Source organism: Bos indicus, chromosome 13 (assembly GCF_029378745.1).
Source record: "Bos indicus isolate NIAB-ARS_2022 breed Sahiwal x Tharparkar chromosome 13, NIAB-ARS_B.indTharparkar_mat_pri_1.0, whole genome shotgun sequence".
Lineage (NCBI taxonomy): Eukaryota > Metazoa > Chordata > Mammalia > Artiodactyla > Bovidae > Bos > Bos indicus.
Window position 1 is genome coordinate 60,903,087 of NC_091772.1, and position 25,832 is coordinate 60,928,918.

Genomic DNA, 25,832 nt, shown 5'->3' on the forward strand with positions numbered 1-25,832 from the left:
CAAGACTTTGAGTTCTGCCCTCTAGGCTTGCACAGAACATGCCTTTTCAGAAGATAACAACTATAACTCTCTTCAACCCATTACTGCTTTTCAGGTTGAACAGATATCTTCTTCCTTTGTTACTTGGGCATTGATCCCCTGGGATATAGGAAGAACATATGCTCTGCGGACAGGTAAACTGGATCTAAATCCATAGCTCAATCTAAGCACTGAAAAAGTGAAGAGTGAAATTGTTAGTTGCTCAGTCATGTCTGACCTTTGCAACCCCATAGGCTGTAGCCCACCAGGCTCCTTTGTCCATGGAATACTCCAGGCAAGAATACTGGAGTGGATAGCCATTCCCTTCTCCAGGGTATCTTCTCCATCCAGGGATTGAACCCAGGTCTCCCATATTGCAGGCAGATTCCTTACCATCTGAGCCACCACAGAAGCTACCTGAACAAACTCCATCTACTTTTAGGGATTCTGTGAGGATTCTAACAGGTCATGGATTAAAGTTCTTTTCACAGTCATAGACAGCGAGAGTTCAATGGATGGCTTCATGCTCACTGCTTTCCTGGAGAACATGCCATCTGGATATAAAGGGGAAACAGACTTCCTGAGCCCCATCAGGCTGTTCCTAATACCTGCCAACTGCACAGAGACTATACTAGAAGAACACTGGATCCATCAAAAGTTGTAAAATAACCATAAGGCACACCAAGGACTCAAAAAAGAAAATCCAGTGGACTCACAGGCAGACTTCCTGACAGAGACTCCTTGGAAATACCTTCTTTGTTGGTCTCTACTCAGGGCCAGAGTCCAAGAAAGGCCCAGAAGCAGTTAACGTCAAGGATTTGGAGTAGGAAATAAGGAGGAAAATGCCGAATTACGAAGTCCTGGACCATGAGTGGGTTATAAGAGCCCTCAGTTTTTTCTTTCTTGCCCATAGTGTACCCTAGGCAATTCTCTTCCACTTAGTGGATGTACATTTTCTTAGCTGAGAAATGCCAATTTTAAGATCTATCAGTGTGCATGTATGCTCAGTTGCTTCAGCTGTGTCTGACTCTTTGCAACTCAACATATGGATTGTAGCCTGCCAGGCTCCCCTGTCCATGGGATTCTTCAGCCAAGAATACTGGAGTGGGTTGCCATTCCCTTTTCCAGGGGATCTTCCTGATACAGGGATCGAACCTGGGTCTCCTGTATTGCAGGTGAATTCTTTACTGCTGAGCTGCCAGGGAAGTCCTAAGATCTTTCAGGCTACAAGTGAATACTATAATGAATTTATCCATTCATTGTTTTCAACAAATGATCACTGTACAGTCTGGACAAACAGAAATCACAACCAGTCCCTACTTTTAGGGTTCTCACTGTCTGTTAAAACTTGCCAGTGCTATCCAATAAAGATGAATTAGAAAAATACTTAGTGCCAACTGATTCCACTTCTTCAGGAAAAAAAAAAAAAAAAGGAAGCAGAGAGGCTGTGAAAATGTAAGGGAGGAGGCTCAACTATTCAAGTAAAGGAGTGGGAAAGGCTTCTTGGAAAGCAGGTCCATTGTCTCCACAATGCCTCAGTCTTTTGTAGGACTTATATGTCCTCTGCTAATGCCTTCCACCTTCCCAGATGGTGTCTAGAGAAGGACTCTGAACACTGGATGATCAACTGGCACTGTTGACTTATAGGCTGATGTCCGGGTAGTGGAACATGCTGTCCTTGTCTGATTTATTGTCCATGACTTAGCTGTACCCAAGTCAATAAAACACAGAGTGAAAATTGACTTTCCTTAGCACATTCAGTATGCTGCTGGATCATTCCTCATCCCTCTCAGGACATATTAAAATCTTGTTCCTGGCTGTAGCTGTCCTTGTGGTCCTGGATCAGGCTTCCCCAGGTAACAAGACCATGAAGAGGAGGGAAAAGGGAGTAAGAATGGGTCCAACTCATAGAACCATTGGAAAACTAAATCTGTGTGGGAGTGAGGACAGGGATGGCTTAGATCCAGTGAAAAGCCATATAATGAATATGCCCTATGATAAGGACAATCTGTCACCTCGACTATGATGGTTCTTCTCATTAGGGAACCTGGCAAATATCAATAGAGGCCAATGTTTCTTGAATGAAGTCCCTTCCATGTGCAAAACCAACCCCCAAATCCCTAATGTCCTTAATATCCTTATCCCAAATGTCAACAGGTTCGTATCTTAGGTATCTATCACTTTTATACCACCTCTTGCAGTAATCAGTCCTTTTCCTTTGTCTCTCCACTGTTGTTTGGCTTTGAATGCTCATTTGAATCAATCAGAGGAGGCGTCTTACTCTTGTCTTAGTGTGTATAGTATAAATTTTGTAGGTCGATGTTGAATGTCTACAGATTTGTAAAATAAGCTCAAGGTGTGGAGCTTAGACTAGGACAGAAGATCCTGGATTCTGGATTGAATATGGCCAAAGCACTCTAATAGTAGTACAACAGACTTTATGGTCAAGTGGTGAATGACTTTCTAACAAAAAAAGTTTTATTCTTGGGCTTCCAAGGGATTCTAAAGTTTATGATTTTAATCTCATGATTTCTCTTTTGGTCATTGCTATTGGAAGTTGCATCCTCTCTTGAATCAGCTTTTCAAACTGAAAGTGTTTGTCAACCACTCAGTTATTGTAGAAGCAAAAGCAGATAATCATGGGCTAGCCCTAAGTTGATATTTCTCCCCGCAATCTTGATTCCAGCTTGTGCTTCATCCAGCCCAGCATTTCACATGATGTACTCTGCATATAAGTTAAATAAGCAGGGTGACAATATACAGCCTTGACCTACTCCTTTCCTGATTTGGAACCTGTCTGTTGTTCCATGTCCAGTCCTAATGTTGCTTCTTGACCTGCATACAGATTTCTCAAGAGGCAGGTCAGATGGTCTGGTATTCCCATCTCTTTAAGAATTTTCCACAGTTTGTTGTGACCCACACTATCAAAGGCTTTGGCATAGTTAATAAAGTAGAAGTAGATGTTTTCTGGAACTCTCTTGCTTTTTCAATGATCCAACGGATATTGGCAATTTGATCTCTGGTTCCTCTGCCTTTTCTAAATTCAGCTTGAACACCTGGAAGTTCATGGTTCACATACTGTTGAAGCCTGGCTTGGAGAATTTTGAGCAATTACTTTGCTAGCATGTGAGATGAGTGCAATTGTGCAGTAGTTTGAACACTCTTTGGCATTGTCTTTCTTTGGAATTGGAATGAAAACTGACCTTTTCCAGTCCTGTGGCCACTGCTGAGTTTTCCAAATTTGCTGGCATATTGAGTGCAGCTTTTGAACTGTGGTATTGGAGAAGACTCTTAAGAGTCCCTTGGATGGCAGGGAGATCCAACCAGTCAATCCTTAAGGAAAGTCCTGAATCTTCATTGGAAGGGCTGATGCTAAAGCTGTAACTCCAATACTTTGGCCACCTGATGCAAAGAACTGACTCATTTGAAAAGACCCTAATGCTGGGAAAGATTGAAGGCAGGAGGAGAAGGGAATGAGAGAAGATGAGATGGTTGGATGGCATCACTGACTCGATGGACATGAGTTTGAGTAAGCTCTAGGAGTTGGTGATTGACAAGGAAGCCTGGCATGCTGTAGTCCATGGGGTGGCAAAGAGTCGGACACGACTGAGCGACTGAACAGAACCGAACTGAACTGAATCCTGAGTTGGCTTCTGCCTGCTTAAACTCTGGTGAAGGCAATTAGAATAGACGAGGGAGTATAGTCATCCCGATCCTAATTTTTTTCCAGTCCAAATGTTCTAGTGAGAAAGAAATAATTCAGAGTTATCTCCTAATAGAGGAGTTTGGGAGAAAAAAAAGTAGAGGTAATCATAATTTGAAACAAGATACTATGATCTCTCAACTGAACTTAATGTGCTGAGGAAGCTGAGTCTATACTCTGTGTTCCATTGACCTATGTAAAGCTTAGAAGAACTGTTTTCTGATCATCCACATAAACTGGTCGTTCAGTGCTCAATGTACTGCTCTAGACATCATCTAAGACATGAACCTAAAAGTGTCTGGCACATGATAGGCGCTCAACAAAATCGCTGTTGAGTGAATAATGAATGGAGAGAAGAAGAAGAAGAAGAAGAAGAAAAAAACAGTTAATTGAAGGCACAGTTTCATTCCTTGACAAATATCTAGATTTGGGGAAAATGAGGAACTAGTGTTGATGATACTGAAAAATGACAGAGATAGAAATATCCTAAGCATAAAAATAAAGTCCAATAAAAGCTTGATAGTCCCAAGGATGCCATTACATTTCAATATTTCATTGTAACCATTACTGCTACAATTACCAATGTGTAATCGTATACCAATTAGTATAATAGTCTTTACTTTTTCATGTATGTGCTTATTCATCTCTTTGTTTATTTTGATAGATGGATGGACCAGAAAGTGTGGTTATGGAACTGGCAATTGCAGGAAACATTGCAAAAAAAGTGAGAAGAAGAAAGAAAAATGTGGGTTAAGAAAGCTTTGCTGCATCCCTATAAAGCATAAATCATCAAAACTTGTCAGAAAAGAAGAGACAACATATAGGGTTATGGCAAGTACCACTAAGTATGAATTTATGACTTGTGACAAGAGGATTTTGGCAGCATTTTAATGAGGCAGTAAGATGGGTATCCAGGTCACCTACATGGTCCTTAGATCCTTAGTATCTAAGGAGATTGGGTCCTTACATGATCCATTAAAAATATATATGCTCATTCTAGGTAAGATGGGTATCCAGGTCACCTACATGGTCCTTAGATCCTTAGTATCTAAGGAGACTGGGTCCTTACATGATCCATTAAAAATATATATGCTCATTCTAGCTATCATTTGTTTCTATAGCCTAACATTCCCTAGGCTGTCACAGGATATTACTGGAAATCAGTTCTCATGGTAAACCAGTTTTATAGAATCTGAATCTTGAATTCCTAAGCCTCTGACCAAGTGCTATAGGTCTCTGAATGTGGAAGTGTTCCAGGTTAAGGCAAATTTCACCTTGATCACACATCCTTATCTAATGTCTCATCCTGGATTGTTGAGATAGGCCAGTGTGATCCAGAAGTCTTATGCCTCTTTGTGAAAGTGTTAGTTGTTCAGTCGTGTCTGACTCTTTGTGACCCCACTGACTGTAGCTGGCCAGTCTCCTCTGTCTATGGAATTCTCCAGGAAAGAACATTGGAGTGGGTAGACATTCCCTTCTCCAGGGCATCTTCCCGACCCAGAGATCAAATCCAGGTATCCTGCACTGCAGGAAGATTCATTACTCTCTGAGCCACCAGGGAAGCTCGAAGTTTAGCCTAAGGCTCTGTCTCATTGTCTCTCTCTTGGAATTTGTCCCTTACTCCAACCCCCTAATCACACTTGGCTGTCAACAGACTGGAATGCCCTCTGCACAAGAGATAACTACTCAGGCCCCAACCAAGTGGAAGGGGAAAATAGTAAAAAAAAAACAAGCAAACAAACAAAAAAAGAAAAAGAAAACTAATTAAACAACACCAACCAAAATTCCTCAAAATTTACTGAGAACAACAGTGTGCAAGAGCTTGTCCTAAACATTTTACTGTATGACCTCAACTTGCCCTAACAATAGCTCCATGAAGTAAGAAGTAGTGTTGTGTCCTTTGGCCAGAAGAGGAAACTAAGTCACAGACAGTTTAAGTGACTTGCTCCAAGTGGCACAAAAAAGTAGTTTAGTAGCAAGACTTTGAACCCATGATACCTGAACTCAGACATTATGCTTCCTCAAGATGGAAAAATCTTTGCTGCAGTAAGGAAAGCTTCCCTTTCCTCTTTCCACTCAGAATCTACTTCATTAATATGGAAGGTGTCATGAAAGGAAGAGCTTTGTGAGCCTCCTCTGATTAAAGGGGCTTCCCTGATGGCTCACTTGGTAAAGAATCCACCTGCAATGCAGGACACCCCAGTTCGATTACTGGGTCAGGAAGATCCGCTGGAGAAGGGATAGGATACCCACGCCAGTATTCTTGGGCTTCCCTTGTGGCTCAGCTGGAAAAGGATCTGCCTGCAATGCAGGAAACCTGGGTTCAATCCCTGGGTTGGGAAGATCCCCTCAAGAAGGGGAAGGCTACGCACTCCAGTATTCTGTCCTGGAGAATTCCATGGACTGTATAGTCCGTGGAGTCCCAAAGAGTTGGACATGACTGAGAAACTTTCACTTCACTCACTTTGTGGTCAAAATGTGCAACAAACCCAACCCTAAATGGTATGTGAGCCTACATGCTTAGTTGCTCAGTTGTGTCTGACTCTTTGCAACCCCATGGCCTGTAGACCACTAGGCTCCTCTGTTCATGGGATTCTCCAGGCAAAAATACTGGAATGAGTTGCCATTTCCTCCTTCAGGGGATCTTCCCAACCCAGAGATTGAAGCAGAGTCTCCTGAGTCTCCTGCTTTGGCAGGCAGGTTCTTTACCACTGAGCAACCTGGGAAGCCCCAAAATGGTATATCCAGACACAAATAGAAATAATTTCCAGTTGCAGTAAATGAGGAAGTTGTCCCTATGTATAGGCAGTCTTAGTTTGGAGGCCAATGTCAGTCAGTTCTAGAGCTGAAAATTATCCCTAGCCTCTGTTGACAGTAATTATCTGGAGAATGCAGTCTGAAGACACGGTACATCAATCACCAAATAATGGCAGCTTCTAATCCTTCAACTCATTTCTCAGAGTAATTTCACTTCAATTCTCTCATTTTCTCCCGCTCTAATAGTATAACACTGATGTCTCAAACCTTAAAGGATGTGCTTGTGATATCTGGGGAGTGGCTTAGTGACTGGATCTCAGATTACTCAGGCACAATGATTCCAATAAACACTTCAATTCTAACCCAGGTTACACCAATGGTTGCAGATAATACAAGCTACCTGTTCTTGAACTAAGAGTTTTTATTCATTTTTTGACAAGAGAAATTATGCCCACAAGTAGACCCAGGAGTCTTAGAGAGTTACATTAAACATGACTCCATATCCACAGTCCCAAAGAAATGAAAAGGTTGTGGGGAAATGCAAGTGTGTTAAGTCGCCTTACTACTCACTTTGTTCATCCCCCAAATGGATTTATTTGATTATATCATCCCAACCCAGGAATTGAACCCAGGTCTCCTGTGGCTCAGATGGTAAAGAATCTGCCTGCAATGCAAGAGACCTGGGTTTGACGCCTGGGTCGGAAAGATCTCCTGGGGAAGGGAATGGCAACTCACTCCAGTAGTCTTGCCTGGAGAATCCCATGAACAATGGAGCCTGGTGGGCGACAGTTCATAGGGTCACAAAGAGTGGGACACGACTGAGTGATTAATACTTTCACTGTCTTTCAAACTTTATATGCCTTTCAACTCTTAAAGCCTTCTTCACTCTTTAAATTATGATGAAAATCCATTCTTTACTCCTGACTTCAAAAGAGGCATCTTAGAGAGCAAAGACATAAAGCATGAAAAGAGACTGAGAAACAGAAAAGTGCTCTCAACAAAAGTTCTCAAACCGTAATCCTAAAATACATCTTAGATATCTCCTTCTTCCTCACTGCTCCCCACCCCTCCTCATCATGTCAGCCACAAAGACCTTCCAAGTCTGCCTCCATAGTGCCTGTTCTCTATCCCTGCCACTGCTATTCTAATTCAGTCGTCATTTTTCCTTGACCGTTGTCATGGGCCAAATCCTGTCCCCTCATAATTCATATGTTGAAGTCCTAATCCCCAGTACCTCAGAATGGGACCGCATTTGGAGATGAGATAAACAGGTAATTTAAAGAGCTAATTAAGTTAAAATGAGATCCTTAGGCCGAGTCCTGGGCCTTCCCTCATAGCTCAGTTGGTAAAGAATCTGCCTGCAGTGCAGGAGACCTGGGTTTGATTCCTGGGTAGGGAAGATCCCCTGGAGAAGGAAATGGCAACCCACTCCAGTATTCTTGCCTGGAGAATCCCATGGACAGAGGAACATGCAGGCTACATGGCCTTGGGGGTCACAAGAGTCAGACACTACTTAGCAACTAAACCACCACAGGCCAAGTTCTAATCCAAATGAATGGCATTTTTATAAGAAGAGGAGATTAGGAAACAGACACACCAGAGAAGGAAAACCATGAAAAGATACAGAAAGGAAATTCAGTACAGTTCAGCCACTCAGTCGTGTCTGACTCTTTGTGACCCCATGGACTGCAGCATGCCAGGCTTCCCTGTCCTTCACCATCTCCCAGAGCTTGCTCAAGCTCATGTCCTTCAAGTCAGTGATGCCATCCAACCATCTCGTCCTCTGTGGTCCCTTTCTCCTCCTGCCTTCAATCTTTCCCAGAGTCAGGGTCTTTTCCAATGAGTCAGTTCTTCACATCAGGTAGCCAAAGTGTTGGAGTTTCAGCTTCAGCATCAGTCCTTCCAAGGGAGGTGATATCTACAAATCAAGGAGAGAAACTTCAGAAGAAAGCAATCCCACTGATACCTTTAACTCAGACTTTTAGCTTCCAGAATTGTGAGAAGATAAATTTTTTGTTGCTTAAACCACATAGTCTGTAGTCCTTTGTTATGGCAGCCCTATTAGATTAATGAACACATGGTATAACATTTACATCCTATTGACCTCTTTGTCTCCCACTATGCCTTTGACTCACTCCAATCTTTCCATACAGTTGCCAGGGAATCATTTCTTTAAAAAAAAAAAAAATTAATTTGGCTGCGCCAGGTCTTAGTTGCAGCATATGGGCTCTAGAGGTTCTCTAACCAGGGATCAAACCTGAGCATGGAGTCCTAGCCACTGGACCACCAGGGAAGCCCCAGGAAATTGTTTCTAAAACCCAAATCTGACATTTTTGTTTTTCCTCCCAAACTGTCAAAAGCTGTACAGTGATTGCAAGAATCAATTCTAAACACCCTTTATGATAATCTGCTGCTCACTTTTGTAGTTTCCCTTTCAATTCCTCCCATGGACCTCACGAGCAACTTGTGTTCTTGGAAATTAATCTGTTTCTTGCCCTTTTCATAGGTGTCCCCTTGTGCTGAGAAGGTTCTTTTTGCAAACCAGACTTATGCTTCTCTAAGCAACACCTAAACAGTTCTTCTACCCTCTCTAAGCCATATATATTCATTTGTTTTTTCCCTCAAGAGGAATTTTGTTATTTATTTACTTTTTTATGAGTAAAAATTATATATATTTAAGATAACATCATGATGATTTGATATATATTTGTATAATCAAGTTAATTAACACATCCACCACCTCATTTTTTTATTGAAGTATAGTTGATTTACAGTGTTGTGTTAGTTTCTGGTATATAGCAAAGTGATTCAGTTATACATTGTATACATTCTTTTTCATAATCTCTTGCATTATAGTTTATTACAGGATATTGACTAGAGTTCCCTGTGCTATACAGTAGGGCCTTGTTGGTTGTCTATTTTATACATAGTAGAGTGCATCTGCTAATCCCAAACTTCTAATTTATCCCTCCTTGACACTCTCTTCTTGGTAACCATAAGTTTATTTTTTATGTCTGTGAGTCTGTTTTATCTTGTAAGTAATTTCATTTATACCATGTTTTAGATTCCACATATAAATGATGTCATGTATCTGTCTTTCTCTATCTGATTTACTTCACTTAGTATGATAATCTCTAGGACCACCCATGTTGCTGCAAATGCCAATATTTCATTCTTTTTATGACTGAATAATATTCTATGATATATATTCCATTATATATATGTGTGTATGTGTGTGTATATATATATATCACATCTTCTTTATCCATTCCTCTATTGATGGTCACTTGGGTTGCTTCCAACTCTTCACTATTGTAAATACTGTTGCTATGAACATTGAGGTGCATATATGTTTTTGAATTAGAATTTTTATCTTTTCTGGATATAGGTCAGGAGTGGACTAGCTGGATCATACAGTAACTCTATTTTTAATTTTTTGAGGACCCTCCATGCCATTCTCCATAGTGGTTGCAGCAGTTTACATTTCCACCAACAGTGCAGAACCAGTCCCTTGTCTCCATACCCTCTCCAGCACTTATTATTTTTATATTTTTTGATGATGGCTGTTCTTACTGGTGGAGAAGGTGATGGCACCCCATTCCAGTACTCTTGCCTGGAAAATCCCATGGATGGAAGAGGCTGGTGGGCTGCAGTCCATGGGGTCGCCAAGAGTCGGACACAACTGAGCGACTTCCCTTTCACTTTTCTCTTTCATGCATTGGAGAAGGAAATGGCAACCCACTCCAGTGTTCTTGCCTGGAGAATCCCAGGGACGGGGGAGCCTGGTGGGCTGCCATCTATGGGGTCGCACAGGGTCAGACACGACTGAAATGACTTAGCAGCAGCAGTTCTTACTTGTATGAGGTGACATTTCCCTGTAGTTTTGATTTACCTTTCTCTGATCATTAGTGATGTTGAGCATCTTCTCGTGTGCCTATTGGTCATCTATATGCCTTCTTTGGAGAAATGTCTATTTAGGTCTTCTGCCTACTTTTTGATTGTCTTGTTTGTTTTTTGATAGATTTTTTGAGCTTTTTGCATATTTTGGATATCAGCTACCGGTAAGAATATATGATTTTCAAATACTTCTCCCATTCTGGAGATGGCCTTTTCACTTGGTTGATTGTTGCCTTTGCTATGCAGAAACTCTTTAGTTTGATGTAGTCACACTTGTTTATTTTTGCATTAGTTGCCTGTGCTTTTAAAGTCAAATCCAAAAAAATTATTGCAAGAATATTTCATATAGCTTTCCACTATTTCTTCTAAGAGATTTACAGTTTCAGATCTTACATTTAAGTCACTGATCAATTTTGAGTTGATTTTTTTGTGTATGGTGTAATATGTCTTCTCTTTCTCTTTTTTTTCCTCTTGGTTAAATTTAGCTAAAGCTTTGGTATTTGTTTATGTTTTTTAAAAAGCCAACTCTTTATTTTGTTAATACTTTCTATTGTCTTGCTAGTCTCTTTTTATTTCTGCTATAATCTTTATTATTTCCTTCTTTCTGCTAGCTTTAGGCTTAGTTTGTTTTTTTTTCCCCCCAATTCCATGAGCCATAAAGAATATAATTGATTTTAGATATTTTTTTCTTACTGTAAGTAGTTGGTGCTATAAATTTTCCTCTTAGTACTGTTTTTGCTGCATTCCAAGAGTTTGGGTAAGTTTTGTTTCCATTTTTGGTTATCTTAGGTACTTTTTAATTTCCTTTTTGGTTTCTTTTGTGATCCATTGATTGTTCAGGAATGTGTATTTAGTTTCTATTCACTTGTGGATTTTCCAGTTTTCCTCCTGTTACTTATTTCTAGTTTTATTCCATTGTTGTCAAGAAAGCTACTTGATATAATTTCTGTCTTCTTGAATTTGTTGAACCTTGTCTTGGGGTCCAACATATGACTGATCTGTCATGGGAAAGTTCCACATGAACCTTATTTTAAAATTTCTAATTGGAGGATAATTGCTTTACAATGTTGTAAGGGTTTCTGCTGTACAACAACATGCCACATGCACTTTAAAAGAATATTTATTGGGGCTTCCCTGGTGAGTCCAGTTGTTAAGAGTCTGCCTGCCAGTGTAGGGGACACAGGTTTGATCCCTGGTCTGGGAAGACCCCACATATCACAGAGCAACTAAGCCACAACTACTGAGACAGCACTCAGAAACCACAAGCTGCAACTTCTGAGCCAAAGTGCTGTAACTACTGAAGCCCAAAGTGCTGTAACTACTGAAGCCCACAGGCCTAAAGCCTGTGCTCTGCAGTAAGAGAAGCCACCATAACGAGAAGCCTGCACACTGCAATGAAGTGTAGCGCCCACTTGCTACAGCTAGAGAAGGCCCGCACATGGCAATGACAACTCAGTGCAGCCAAAAATTAAATTAATTAATTAATTAATCCTTTAAAAAAGAATATTTATGTTGTTGTTGTTGAAAGGAATGTTCTGTTTGGTCCATCTGGTCTATCATGTTAATAAAATTTGGTTTTCTTATTGATTTTCTGTCTGGATGATCTATCTATTAAAAGTGAGGTATTTATAAAGACTTTCCTCCTGGCAGAGCCATCATGACAAAGATGCACCCACTGCAGAAGTGTCAGAAAACCCCAACCAGGAGTACGCAAGTATGTCTGGGACTGTTGTGCCTTGCAGAGTCATCAGAGCTATAGAGGCCGTGGACACAGAAGCAAAACCTGTTTCCAGAGAACTAGGTTGGGCAGATGGACCCAAGTTGTAATTTAGGCACAGCCCTGGGAGGCAAGAGGAACCTAAATTGTCTGGGTTTAAGAGTTTACCCCTGGAAGAACTGAAGGACAAAATAAATGTGTTGAATTACAGAAAAATAAAATTACATTTAATGGCCAGAAAAAAGTGAGGTATTTAAGATCTCTACTATTATTGTACTGCTGTATTCCTTCAGTTGGGATAATATTTGTGTAATACAATGTTGGGTGATTATATATTTATAGTCGTTATATCTTTTTGACTAATTTATCCCTTATCATTATGTAGTGAACACTTATGTCTCTTTGACTAATTTTTACTATAAGTCTAATATTTTTTAATATAAATAGAGCCATCTCTACTGTCTTTGGTTATAATTTGCATAAAATATCTTTTCTAGCCTTTAACTTTCAGCCTGTGTGTATTTTTTTCTTAATATATATATTTATTCTTTATTTTATTTATATATAATATATATACTTTTATTGAAGTATAGTTGACTTACAATGTTTCAGGTACATAGCAAGGTGATTCAGTTATACATATACACATATATTATTTTTTGAAATTATTTTCCATTATAGGTTATTACAAGATATTGACTATAGCTCCCTGTGCTGTACAGTAAATCTTTGTTGCTTGTTGTAGATCTGTTTTTTTTTTTAGAATTAGATATCTAACATTCTATTCATCCTAAGTCAAACAAGTAGAATAAAAATGTCATAAATTTTTTAGTTAGGCAAAATTTCATAAGTTTTCTAAAATATATATGTTATATGTATCATTTACATAAAACAATCCAAAGAGAAGAAAGTACAAGAGAGTTACCCAGTGAGCAAAAGGAACTGAAAATGATATTGACCAAGTAAAAACAAAACTAACTAAAACACAAACCAGAAAACAAAACCAAGGCAGAGTGCCAACTGGGGAACAAAGCAAAAAACCCAAACAAACTAACAAACATGGTGAAAAGAAGAAAGAAAAATAAGAAAAGAAAGAAAAAAACAGAAAAGCAAAGTTAAATAGAATTATAAACAAAGATTTATATGTATTAAAGAGTTACTATTGCAAGAATAGAACAATAAGAAAAACAAAGCAAAAAATGCTTTTAAATAAAGAGAAGAAAAAACTCTTGGAACCACACACACACACACACACACAAATATATATATATAAAAGGAATAAAGAGTGTAATTTTTTAAAAAAGTTCTCAACAGCATAGAGTTAATAGTCATCATAAAATCAACAACCACAGCAACAGAGAGGGGGGAAAGTAAAGAAGAAAAAAAATCCACAGCCAACTACAGAATAAACCAAAATATAAGAAGAAGAATAAATTTTTTTTGGCATCTCAGCTGTCAGCATCCTTTCCCTCACTGTGAGTCACAGTCTACCTCCACCTCCCGAGGATGCCCTCCAATACTCGGCTGGTCTCTGGACCTGCTGTGGGGACAGCTCAACTCCAATCTGGCCCTACTACTGCATGTTCTTGCCTCCAACACCCACAGCTGTGAGAGCTAGTGTGTTTTCTTTTGTGGGAACTCTCATTGTCTTTTTTTATATATTCCATAGACACAAAGTAGTAGTTGATCGTGTGGGTTGAACCCGCAACTTGTACAGCTGGTGGTAATGTTTTTGATCCTCTTCTTTAGCCACACTGCCCCTGGGACTCAATTGTGGTTTTATCTCCACCTGTGCATGTGGGTCTTCCACAGGAGTTTGCTCCTGAGGCTATGCTGGAGGGCTTTGGTCTGCCCTAGTGAGGACTGGGTATGGAGGTGGTACAGATGCTTGGATCATGGGGACCCTAGCCGTGCCAGGTATGCAGGCGAGCTGATGTCCAGGGGAACAGGAGATAACGGTGCTCTGAGGGCTTTCTCTAGGCTCTGGCAGCTCTGCCCCAGTGGGGATTGAGTGTAGAGGTGACATGGCTGCTTGGATCACAGGGACCCTGGCAATGTCAAGTATGCCGGGGAGCCAGTGGCAATTCTCACAGGACATGTGATGCTATTAGAGTTTTTATGCAGCCCCTGGCAGCTCTGTCCCAGTGAGGATTGAGTGTGCAGGTGGTACAGCTGTTTGGATCATGGGGACCTTGGTGGCACCAAGTGTGCAGGGACACCGGCAGCCTCTGTCACAGGAGCTATGGCATCACTAGAATCTTTTTTCTAACCTCTGGCAGGTTGCGTTCAAATGGCCTCTTTGACCGGGCCTTCTCTGTTGCTTTGTGCATCAGGCACTTAAAGGGGAACCCCTGGCTGGGGTCCTTTTCTCTTGCTCAGTGTGTCAGGCATTTAAAGGGCCACCTTCTCTGGGGTCTTTCTCTATTGGTCGCCTGTTGGTGCTGGCTGTGGAGAGAGAGAGAGAATATAATGATGGTTCCACCTCCGGCACATGACTCAGCATTATTGCCTTGCCTGGCTTTCCTCCAAAGGCATTTCCCACTGCCATCTCCTCCCTCATGCCCCCTTGGGCCATCTCCCCACAGTCAGTAGCAGACTTCTCCCTGGGATTGCTCTCCAATCGCTATACTCCAGCTCCCAGCTGCTGTGCATTCCAAGGACTTTTGTCCCTGTCCAGGGCATGTAGGGCTTTGGCAAGAATTGTCGGTGTGGTTCTTGTTCCATTCAGATTGTCACAGATCAGCTGCTGCACTCTCCAATGGCTTCAAGTCCTTCTCCACTGTCCCAAGGGCTTCCCTGGTGGTTCAGATGGTAAAGAATCTGCCTGCAGTGTGGGAGACCTGAGTTCAATCCCTGGGTTGGGAAGATCCCCTGGAGGAGGGCATGGCAATCCACTCCAGTATTCTTGCCTGGAGAATCCCCATAGCTAGAGGAGTCTGGCAAGCTACAGTCCACAGGGTCGCAAAGAGTGGGACACAACTGAGTGACTAAGCACAGCACTGTCCCAAACAATTGCCCCAGTCTGGGGATTTGACCCCTGCTTCAGTTCTCCCACTCCCTGGGTGCAGATCAAGTCCTGGTCACTCTGCTGTTTTTCCCCTCCTCCCTTCATCCTACTGAGTTTTACGTGGATATATATTCCTTTCCAATGATCAGAAGGAACTCTTGATCACTCTCAGCTGGCATTCTGCCAAGATTTTCTGTGTCTGAAGGTGTATTCCTGATGCATCTGTGAAGAGAGATGTAACCCACATCCACCTTCACCTCCACCATCTTCTCTCCTTCTTAAGAGTGGCTGCTGCTGCTGCTAAGTCACTTAAGTCGTGTCCGACTCTGTGTGACCCCATAGATGGCAGCCCACCAGGCTCTGCCATCCCTGGGATTCTCCAGGCAAGAACACTGGAGTGGGTTGCCATTTCCTTCTCCAGTGCATGAAAGTGAAAAGTGAAAGTGAAGTCACTCAGTTGTGTCCGACTCTTTGCGACCCCATGGACTGAAGCCTACCAGGCTCCTCTGTCCATGGGATTTTCCAGGCAGGAGTACTGGAGTGGGTTGCCATTGCCTTCTCCATCTTAAGAGTGGAGATTTTAGCAAAGAGGAGCTGAAACCCTGAAGATTATTCCCAGGAACTGAAACAAATGGATTTCCTGGAGAGATTTCAAAATTGGTTGGGATCTTTGACTCCTTTTTTTCCTCTTATTTTCTTCTTCTTTGAACTGGAATGTTTATAACTGTGATCTTATGCCTGCCCCATCACTGTATCTGGGGAGTAGGTAATTCTTTCTTAACTTTTATGGGTTTATAGGTGGAGAAGAATTGCACCCTAGGATGTCTTATACCCAGAGTCTCAATGACACATTATTTAGATCATGTATGTAATGAGACTTGTGAACTTTTGTTGATTCTTTATTGGGCTGAGATTTTGGAAGAGGTTGATATGGAATTCAATTATTTTCCCTGTGAGATGAAATCTTTGGGGATTAGAATGTGGACTTTAGTAGGCAGAAAAGTGCTCTCCCAGAGATGTCTGTGGCTTAATCCACGTAACTTGTGGATATGTTACATGGCATAGAAAAATGGAAATAAAGTTAAGATGGAAATAGGATTGATAATAAGTCAATCTTAAAATAAGAAAACAATCCTAGTTTATCTGGAGTGGGGGACTGACATAGTCGTGTGTTCTTTAACATGGAAGTGGAAAGCAGAATAAGAATTTAGAATAGTATATGGTAAGATTCACTGTTAATGCCTTTAAGATTCAATAAAGACAAGGAAAGTAGAAAGCCTCTAAAAGATGGAAAGGGCAAGGAAACAGCATCTCTTAGGGGTTCCAGTAAGAAATTCAGCCCTGGTTGATTTCACCCCAGTAGGATTCATTGTGAACTTCTGAAAAATGTAACTGTAAAAAAAGAATTTTTATTGCCTTAAGTTACTAAGTTTATTGTAAGCACCTGTAGAAAAATAAGACAGTAGGCAAAATATTGGACTTAGCAAAGAAGGACTTCCATGCAGTTATTGTAAATAGGTTCAAATAACTAAAACAAACCATGTTTTATATAATATAAAAAACTATGATGATAGTTTATCAAATTTGTTTGAATTCTTCTACTGAGTGCTTTCAGGGTCTTGGGTGCAGCAATAACTTGAGACTCGGTACACAAAAGCTTTTCAAACCTACACTTGCATTGTTTTTGTTAACATCCCATTGGCCTCAGTAAGTCGCTTGACCAAGACCGCAGTCTGGTAGGTCCCTCTAAATAAGAGGATATACAACATCCCACTGCAAAAGCATGACTGCTAGGAGGGAAAGAATTTGTAGGCTTTATATAGTCTTGTGTAGGAGGAGAACGTTTTCTTTACAGACCATTTTTTATCTTGAAAAATACACTATTTTTATTAATAATTCACTTTGGGGCCTTAATTTCTGAGAGATAAATATTTGATATATTAACACATTGAAGTTTCAAAGTTATTTTTTTGGCTTAACTGAGAAGATGTAGGATAAAGCCTTCCTCTCTTAGACAGATGTGTAACTAACTTGTATATCGAAAAAGCAAGAGAGTTACAGAAAAACATCTATTTCTGCTTTATTGACTATGCCAAAGCCTTTGACTGTGTGGATCGCAATAAACTGTGGAAAATTCTGAAAGAGATGGGAATACCAGACCATCTGACCTGCCTCTTGAGAAACCTGTATGCAGGTCAGGAAGCAACAGTTAGAACTGGACATGGAACAACAGACTGGTTCCAAATAGGAAAAGGAGTATATCAAGGCTGTATATTGTCACCCTGCTTATTTAACTTATATGCAGAGTATATCATGAGAAACGCTGGGCTGGAGGAAGCACAAGCTGGAATCAAGATTGCTGGGAGAAATATCAATAACCTCAGATATGCAGATGACACCATCCTTACGGCAGAAAGTGAAGAGGAACTCAAAAGCCTCTTGATGAAAGTGAAAGTGGAGAGTGAAAAAGTTGGCTTCAAGCTCAACATTCAGAAACGAAGATCATGGCATCTGGTGCCATCACTTCATGGGAAATAGATGGGGAAAGAGTGGAAACAGTGTCAGACTTTATTTTGGGGGGCTCCAAAATCACTGCAGATGGTGACTGCAGCCATGAAATTAAAAGACGCGTACTCCTTGGCAGGAAAGTTATGACCAACCTAGATAGAATTATGAAAAGCAGAGACATTATTTTGCCAATAAAGGTCCGTCTAGTCAAGGCTATGGTTTTTCCAGTGGTCATGTATGGATGTGAGAGTTGACTGTGAAGAAAGCTGAGCGCTGAAGAATTGATGCTTTTGAACTGTGGTGTTGGAGAAGACTCTTGAGAGTCCCTTGGACTGCAAGGAGATCCAACCAGTTCATTCTGAAGGAGATCAGCCCTGGGATTTCTTTTGGAGGGAATGATGCTAAAGCTGAAACTCCAGTACTTTGGCCACCTCATGTGAAGAGTTGACTCATTGGAAAAGACTCTGATGCTGGGAGGGATTGGGGACAGGAGCAGAAGGGGACGACAGAAGATGAGATGGCTGGATGACATCACTGACTCAATGGACGTGAGTCTGTGTGAACTCTGGGAGTTGGTGATAGATAGGGAGGCCTGGCGTGCTGCGATTCATGGGGTCGCAAAGAGTTGGACATGACTGAGCAACTGAACTGGACTGAACTTCAGAAGGAAAACTATATCCTTAAAGAATAGAGCCATAAGAATAGGAAGTCAGCATGATATGAATAGTCATGCAGAGAATTCTGGCCGTAACCCTAAGTCTCTTGGCTATTTTTTATTTTTATTTTTTGGCTGCATCACATGACACCTGGGATCCTGGTTCTCCAACCAGGGATTGAGCCCGCATTCCCCTGCATTAGGAGCATAGAGTCTTAACCATTGGACCACCTGGGAAGTCCTTCTTGAATCTTTTAAAAATCATTTTAATTGAAGTGCAACATACCTATAAAAGAGTGCAAAAGTCCTAAGTATAGCATATAGTCTAATGAATTACCACAAAAGTAACAAGTCCATGTAACAAAAACACAGGTTAAGAAATAAAACTACTAACATATAAATACTTCATTTTCCTTTGCAGAGTTAGTACTATCCTGATTTCTAATACCATAAAACTATTTTTCTTTTTTTAAACTCTCTATAAAAGGGAATTATAGTTTCCTTTACTCGTCACTGTATTATCAAGATTGATCCACGTTATCGTGTGGGGAAACAGTTTATTAGTTGTCACTGTAATGTAGTGTACTTGTTCTCTTCTTAATGTACTATACAGCTAAGATGATGCTTCTGTGAACATTCTTATACAGGCCTTTGGGTCACATTTGTACTTCTTTCTGTTATGTATCTGTATATGGTGAAGCATATGAAATGCATATGTTGAATTTTTCATTTATATACCTACCAGCTTCCCTGGTGACTCAGACAGTAAAGAATCCTCCTGCAAAGAGGGAGACCCAGGTTTGATCCTTGGATTGGGAAGATCCCCTGAAGGAGGGCATGGAAACCCACTCTGGTAACCTTTCCTGGAAAATCACCATGGACAGAGAAGCCTGGCAGGCTACAGTCCATGGGGTTGCAAAGGGTCAGACATGATTGAGCAACTTACCTACCAGCAGCATATAAATGTTCCAGTTCTTCCACATCCTTAGCAACATGTGAAACTATCATGTTCAACCATTTGGTGTATGCTAAGTAACATGTCTGTTACTCCAGGTGTTTCTTGACTTCCTACTTTTGCATTCCAGTCCCCTATAATGAAAAGGACATCTTTTTTGGGTGTTAGTTCTAAAAGGTCTTGTAGGTCTTCATAGAACTGTTCAACTTCTAACAGGCAAATTTGGCCTTGGAATACGGAATGAAGCAGGGCAAAGGCTAATAGAGTTTTGCCAAGAGAATGCACTGATCATAGCAAACATCCTCTTCCAAAAACACAGGAGAAGACTCTACACATGGACATAACCAGATGGTCAACACCAAAATCAGACTGATTATATTCTTTGCAGCCAAAGATGGAGAAGCTCTATATAGTCAGCAAAAACAAGACTAGGAGCTGACTGTGGCTCAGATCATGAACTCCTTATTGCCAAATTCAGACTTAAGTTTAAAAAAGTAGGGAAAACTACTAGACCATTCAGGTATGACCTAAATCAAATCCCTTGTGACTATACAGTCGAAGTGAGAAATAGATTTAAGGGACTAGACCTGATAGACAGAGTACAGGATGAACTATGGATGGAGGTTCATGACCTTGTACAGGAGACAGGGATCAAGACCATCCCCATGGAAAAGAAATGCAAAAAAGCAAAATGGCAGTCTGAGAAGGCCTTACAAATAGCTGTGAAAAGAAGAGAAGCGAAAAGCAAAGGAGAAAATGAAATATATTCCCATTTGAATGCAGAGTTCCAAAGAATAGCAAGGAGAGATAAGAAAGCCTTCCTCAGAGATCAGTGCAATGAAATAGAGGAAAACAACAGAATGGGAAAGACTAGAAATCTCTTCAAGAAAATCAGAGATACCAAGGGAATATTTCATGCAAAGATGGCTCGATAAAGGACAGAAATGGTATGGACCTAACAGAAGCAGAAGATATTAAGAAGAGGTGGGAAGAATATGCAGAACTGTACAAAAAAAGATCTTCACGACCCAGATAATCACAATGGTGTGATCACTCACTTAGAGCCAGACATCCTGGAATGTGAAGTCAAGTGGGCCTTAGAAAGCATCACTAAGAACAAAGCTAGTGGAGGTGATGGAATAGCTCCAGTTGAGCTATTCCAAATCCTGAAAGATGATGCTGTGAAAGTGCTGCACTCAATATGCCAGCAAATTTGGAAAACTCAGTAGTGGCCACAGGACTGGAAAAGGTCAGTTTTCATTCCAATTCCAAAGAAAGGCAATGCCAAAGAATGTTCAAACTACTGCACAATTGCACTCATCTCACATGCTAGCAAAGTAATTGCTCAAAATTCTCCAAGCCAGGCTTCAGCAGTATGTGAACCATGAACTTCCAGGTGTTCAAGCTGAATTTAGAAAAGGCAGAGGAACCAGAGACCAAATTGCCAATATCCGCTGGATCATTGAAAAAGCAAGAGAGTTCCAGAAAAACATCTATTTCTGCTTTATTGACTATGCCAAGCCTTTGACTGTGTGGGTCGCAATAAACTGTGGAAAATTCTGAAAGAGATGGGAATACCAGACCATCTGACCTGCCTCTTGAGAAACCTGTATGCAGGTCAGGAAGCAACAGTTAGACAGGACATGGAACAACAGACTGGTTCCAAATAGGAAAAGGAGTACATCAAGGCTGTATATTGTCACCCTGCCTATTTAACTTGTATGCAAAGTACATCATGAGAAACGCTGGGCTGGAAGAAGCACAAGCTGGAATCAAGATTGCTGGGAGAAATATCAATAACCTCAGATATGCAGATGACACCACCCTTATGGCAGAAAGTGAAGAGGAACTAAAAAAGCCTCTTGATGAAAGTGAAAGAGGAGAGTGAAAAAGTTGGCTTAAAGCTCAACATTCAGAAATGAAGATCATGGCATCTGGTGCCATCACTTCATGGCAAATAGATGGGGAAAGAGTGGAAACAGTGTCAGACTTTATTTTTCTGGGTTCCAAAATCACTGCAGATGGTGATTGCAGCCATGAAATTAAAAGACGCTTGCTCCTTGGAAGGAAAGTTATGCCCAACCTAGACAGCATATTAAAAAGCAGAGATATTACTTTGCCAACAAAGGTCTGTCTAGTCAAGGCTATTGTTTTTCCAGTGGTCATGTATGGATGTGAGAGTTGGACTGTGAAGAAAGCTGAGCACTGAGGAATTGATGCTTTTGAACTGTGGTGCTGGCGAAGACTCTTATGAGTCCCTTGGACTGTAAAGAGATCCAAACAGTCCATCCTAAAGGAGACCAGTCCTGGGTGTTCATTGGAAGGACTGATGCTGAGGCTGAAACTCCAATACTTTGGCCACCTCATGCAAAGAGTTGACTCATTGGAAAAGACCCTGATGCTGGGAGGGATTGGGGGCAGGAGAAGAAGGGGATGACAGAGGATGAGATGGCTGGATGGCATCACCGACTCAATGCACATGAGTTTGGGTGAACTCCGGGAGTTGGTGATGGACAGAGGGGCCTGGCGTGCTGTGATTCATGGGGTCGCAAAGAGTTGGACACGACGAGCGACTGAACTGAACTGAAGTAACATGTCACTGACGGTTTAATTGACTTGATAGTTAATGAGTATTGACACCCTTTTTAGTGGCCATCTAGATACCCGATTTCATGACGTGCTTGCTCATGCCTTTTTCACACTCTGTGGTAAGCAAGCAAGATATAAATTCCCATCCTCTGTACTCTACATCTACTGAACTATCACATCATTTTCTTTGCTTTTTTGACTGGAGCATTTTAGTAAATTCTATGGTTCCAACCCAGCTTTCCTCCTCGAATCATGAATCTTCATAGGATAAAAGACAGACAGAGGAGGCTGGGATGAAATTTTATAATGAAAAAAATTTGACATTTTGACAGGAAGGTTTTCAAAAGGGGCAAAGTTGATAATCTTCAGTAAACATGTTGACTTGAGGTGGTATGGAAATGTTTCATGTGAACAGTTTCCTTTTCTAGATAAGTAATTAGGGTTGAATATGTACTTATACAGCACATTTTGCCACTTAAACAGTAGCGCAGTTCAACTTCTTCGGCTTTGCATTTCTTTCTGCAGAATCCTTCGTTATTCTCACATTTCTTTTCTTTCTCCATCGTCTGTCTTCTTGGTAAATTCTTCATGCTTCCTGAGAAAGATATGACTATGGTTAATCGCTATACAACCATGATAACAAGACATAAAATGTTAAGGACATAGGAGCTATAATAGACATCATCTGGATTCAATTCCAGGCTCTGTTATTTGCTACACCTTGGTTTTTGAATAAGTAACTTTGTCTCTCTGTCTATCTATTGCTTTCAGCTCTATAATGTCAATAATAGTAAGCTACTTCTTGAAGTTTTGTGATTATTGAATGAGTTAATATTTTAAAATGCTTAGAATGCTGTCTGGCACTTACTAAAAGGGAAACAAACTTTAGGTTTTGTTGTTGTTTCTATTGTTATTTTTTTCTTGCAATTTTATTACTTTATTTTTTTAATTGGAAGATAATTGCTTTACAATATTGTTTCAGTGTCTGCTATACATCAACATGAATCAGCCTTAGGTATACATGAGTCCCCTCCCTCTTGAACCTCCCTCCCACCTCCTACCCCATTCCATCTCTCTAGGTTGTCACAGAACATCAGATTTGAGTTCCGAGTATCATACAGCAAATTCCCAATGGCTATCTATTTCACATCTGGTAATGTATATGCTTCAATGATACTCTCTAAATTCATCCCACCTTCTCCTCCCACTGTGCCCCCAAGTCTGTTTTTATGTCTGCATCTCCTTTGCTGGCCTGCAAATATGTTACCAGTACCATTTTCCTAGATTCTGTGTATATGCATTCATGTATGATATTAATTTTTCTCTTTCTCACTTACTTCACTCTGTATAATAGGCTCTAGTTTCATCCACCTCATTAGAACTGACTCAAGGCGTCCCTTTTTATGTCTGAGTAATATTCCATTGTATATATGCACCATAGCTTTCTTATCCATTCATCTGTCAGTGGACATCTAGGTTGCTTCCGTGTCCTGGCTGTTGTAAATAGTGGTACAATGTACATTGGAGTCCATGTGTCTTTTTTGATTATGTTTACCTCAGGTTATATGCCCAGTAGTGGGTTGTTCAGTCATACGATATTTTTATTCTTAATTTTTAAAGGAATCTCCATACAGTTCTCCATAGTGGCTGTATCAGTTTACATTCCCACCAACACAGCAAGAGAGTTCCCTCTTGTCCACACCCTCTCCAGCATTTATTGTTTGTAGGTTTTTGATAACAGCCATTCTGACGGGCGTGAGGTGATATCTCATTGTAGTTTTGATTTCCATTTCTATAATAAGTAGGGATATTGAGCATCTTTTCACATGTCTGTTAGCTAGCCATCTGTATGTCTTTTTTGGATAAATGTCTGTTTAGGTCTTCTCTCTGCTTTTTCTTACTTTCTTTTTTTTAATTTATTTATTTTAATTGGAGGCTAATTACTTTACAATATTGTAGTGCGTTTTGCCATACATTGACATGAATCAATCATGGGTATACATGTGTTCCCATCCTGAACCCTCCTCCCACCTCCCTCCCCACCCCATCCCTCAGGGTCATCCCAGTGCACCAGCCCTGAGCACCCTGTTTCATGCATTGAACCTGACTGGTGATCTGTTCCACATATGATAATATACATGTTTCAATGCTGTTCTCTCAAATCATCCCATCCTCACTTTCTCCCACAGAGTCCGAAAGACTGTTCTATACATTTGTGTCTCTTCTGCTGTCTCGCATATAGGGTCATCATTACCATCTTTCTAAATTCCATATATATGCATTAGTATGCTGTATTGATGTTTTTCATTCTGACTTACTTTACTCTGCATAATAGGCTCCAATTTCATCCACCTCATTAGAACGGATTCAAATGTATTCTTTTTAATGGCTGAGCAATATTCTGTTGTGTATATGTACCACAGCTTTCTTATCCATTCATCTGCCGATGGACATCTAGGTTGCTTCCGTGTCCTGGCTATTGTAAACAGTGCTGCAACGAACATTGCGGGTACACATGTCTCTTTCAATTCTGGTTTCCTCAGGGTGTATGCCCAGCAGTGGGATTGCTGGGTCATATGGCAGTTCTATTTCCAGTTTTTTAAGGAATCTCCATACTGTTCTCCATAGTGGCTGTACTAGTTTGCATTCCCACCAACAGTGTAAGAAGGTTCCCTTTTCTCCACACCCTCTCCAACATTTATTGTTTGTAGACTTTTGGATAGCAGCCATTCTGACCGGCATGAGATGGTACCTCATTGTGGTTTTGATTTGCATTTCTCTGATAATGAGTGATGTTGAGCATCTTTTCATGTGTGTTAGCCATCTGTATGTCTTCTTTGAAGAAATGTTTGTTTAGTTCTTGGCCCATCTTTTGATTGGGTCGTTTATTTTTCTGGTATTGAGTTTCATGAGCTGCTTGTATATTTTTGAAATTAATTCTTCGTCAGTTGCTTCGTTTGCTATTATTTTCTCCCATTCTGAAGGCTGTCTTTTCACCTTGCTTAGAGTTTCCTTTGTTGTGCAAAAGCTTTTAAGTTTAATTAGGTCCCATTTGTTTATTTTTGCTTTTATTTCCATTATTCTGGGAGGTGGGTCATAGAGGATCCTGCTGTGATTTATGTCAGAGAGTGTTTTGCCTATGTTTTCCTCTAGGAGTTTTATAGTTTCTGGTCTTACATTTAGATCTTTAATCCATTTTGAATTTACTTTTGTGTATGGTGGTAGAAGTGTTCTAGTTTCATTCTTTTACAAGTGGTTGACCAGTTTTCCCAGCACCACTTGTTAAAGATATTGCCTTTTTTCCATTGTATATTCTTGCCTCCTTTGTCAAAGATAAGGTGTCCATAGGTGCATGGATTTATCTCTGGGCTTTCTATTTTGTTCCATTGATCTATATTTCTGTCTTTGTGCCAGTACCATACTGTCTTGATGACTGTAGTTTTGTAGTGTAGCCTGAAGTCAGGCAGGTTGATTCCGCCAGGTCCATTCTTCTTTCTCAAAATCTTTGGCTATTTGAGATTTTTTGTATTTCCATACAAATTGTGAAATTATTTGTTCTAGTTCTGTAAAAAATACTGTTGGTAGCTTGATAGGGATTGCATTGAATCTATAGATTGCTTTAGGTAGTATACTCATTTTCACTATATTGATTCTTCCAATCCATGAACATGGTATATTCCTCCATCTATTTGTGTCCTCTTTGATTTCTTTCATCAGTGTTTTATAGTTTTCTATATATAGGTCTTTTGTTTCTTTAGGTAGATTTATTCCTATGTATTTTATTCTTTTCCTGGCAATGGTGAATGGAATTGTTTCCTTAATTTCTCTTTCTGTTTTCTCATTGTCAGTGTATAGGAATGCAAGTGATTTCTGAGTGTTAATTTCATATCCTGCAACTTTACTATATTCATTGATTAGCTCTATTAATTCATTGATTAATTTTCTGGTGGAGTCTTTAGGGTTTCTATGTAGAGGATCATGTCATCTGCAAACAGTGAGAGTTTTACTTCTTCTTTTCCAATCTGT

At 40.4% G+C, this 25,832-nt stretch overlaps 1 protein-coding gene across 1 annotated transcript; it reads left to right on the forward strand.

The window, feature by feature from the left end:
- The first annotated feature begins 1,740 nt into the window (after positions 1–1,740).
- DEFB115 (defensin beta 115) lies at positions 1,741–12,277 on the forward strand. The gene is made up of 3 exons (XM_070801454.1): positions 1,741–1,874; positions 4,386–4,552; positions 12,026–12,277. Exons 1-3 carry the CDS (start codon positions 1,781–1,783, stop codon positions 12,200–12,202), a joined length of 438 nt encoding a protein of 145 aa, XP_070657555.1. The 5' UTR covers positions 1,741–1,780; the 3' UTR covers positions 12,203–12,277.
- The last annotated feature ends 13,555 nt before the right edge of the window (positions 12,278–25,832 follow it).

Coding starts and splice junctions, on each gene's coding strand:
- DEFB115 (XM_070801454.1), top strand. CDS start 1,781: ATGCTGCTGGATCATTCCTCATCCCTCTCAGGACATATTAAAATCTTG. Junction 1,875..4,385: donor CCTGGATCAGGCTTCCCCAG/GTAACAAGACCA, acceptor TTATTTTGATAG/ATGGATGGACCAGAAAGTGT. Junction 4,553..12,025: donor AGACAACATATAGGGTTATG/GCAAGTACCACT, acceptor TCCTCCTGGCAG/AGCCATCATGACAAAGATGC.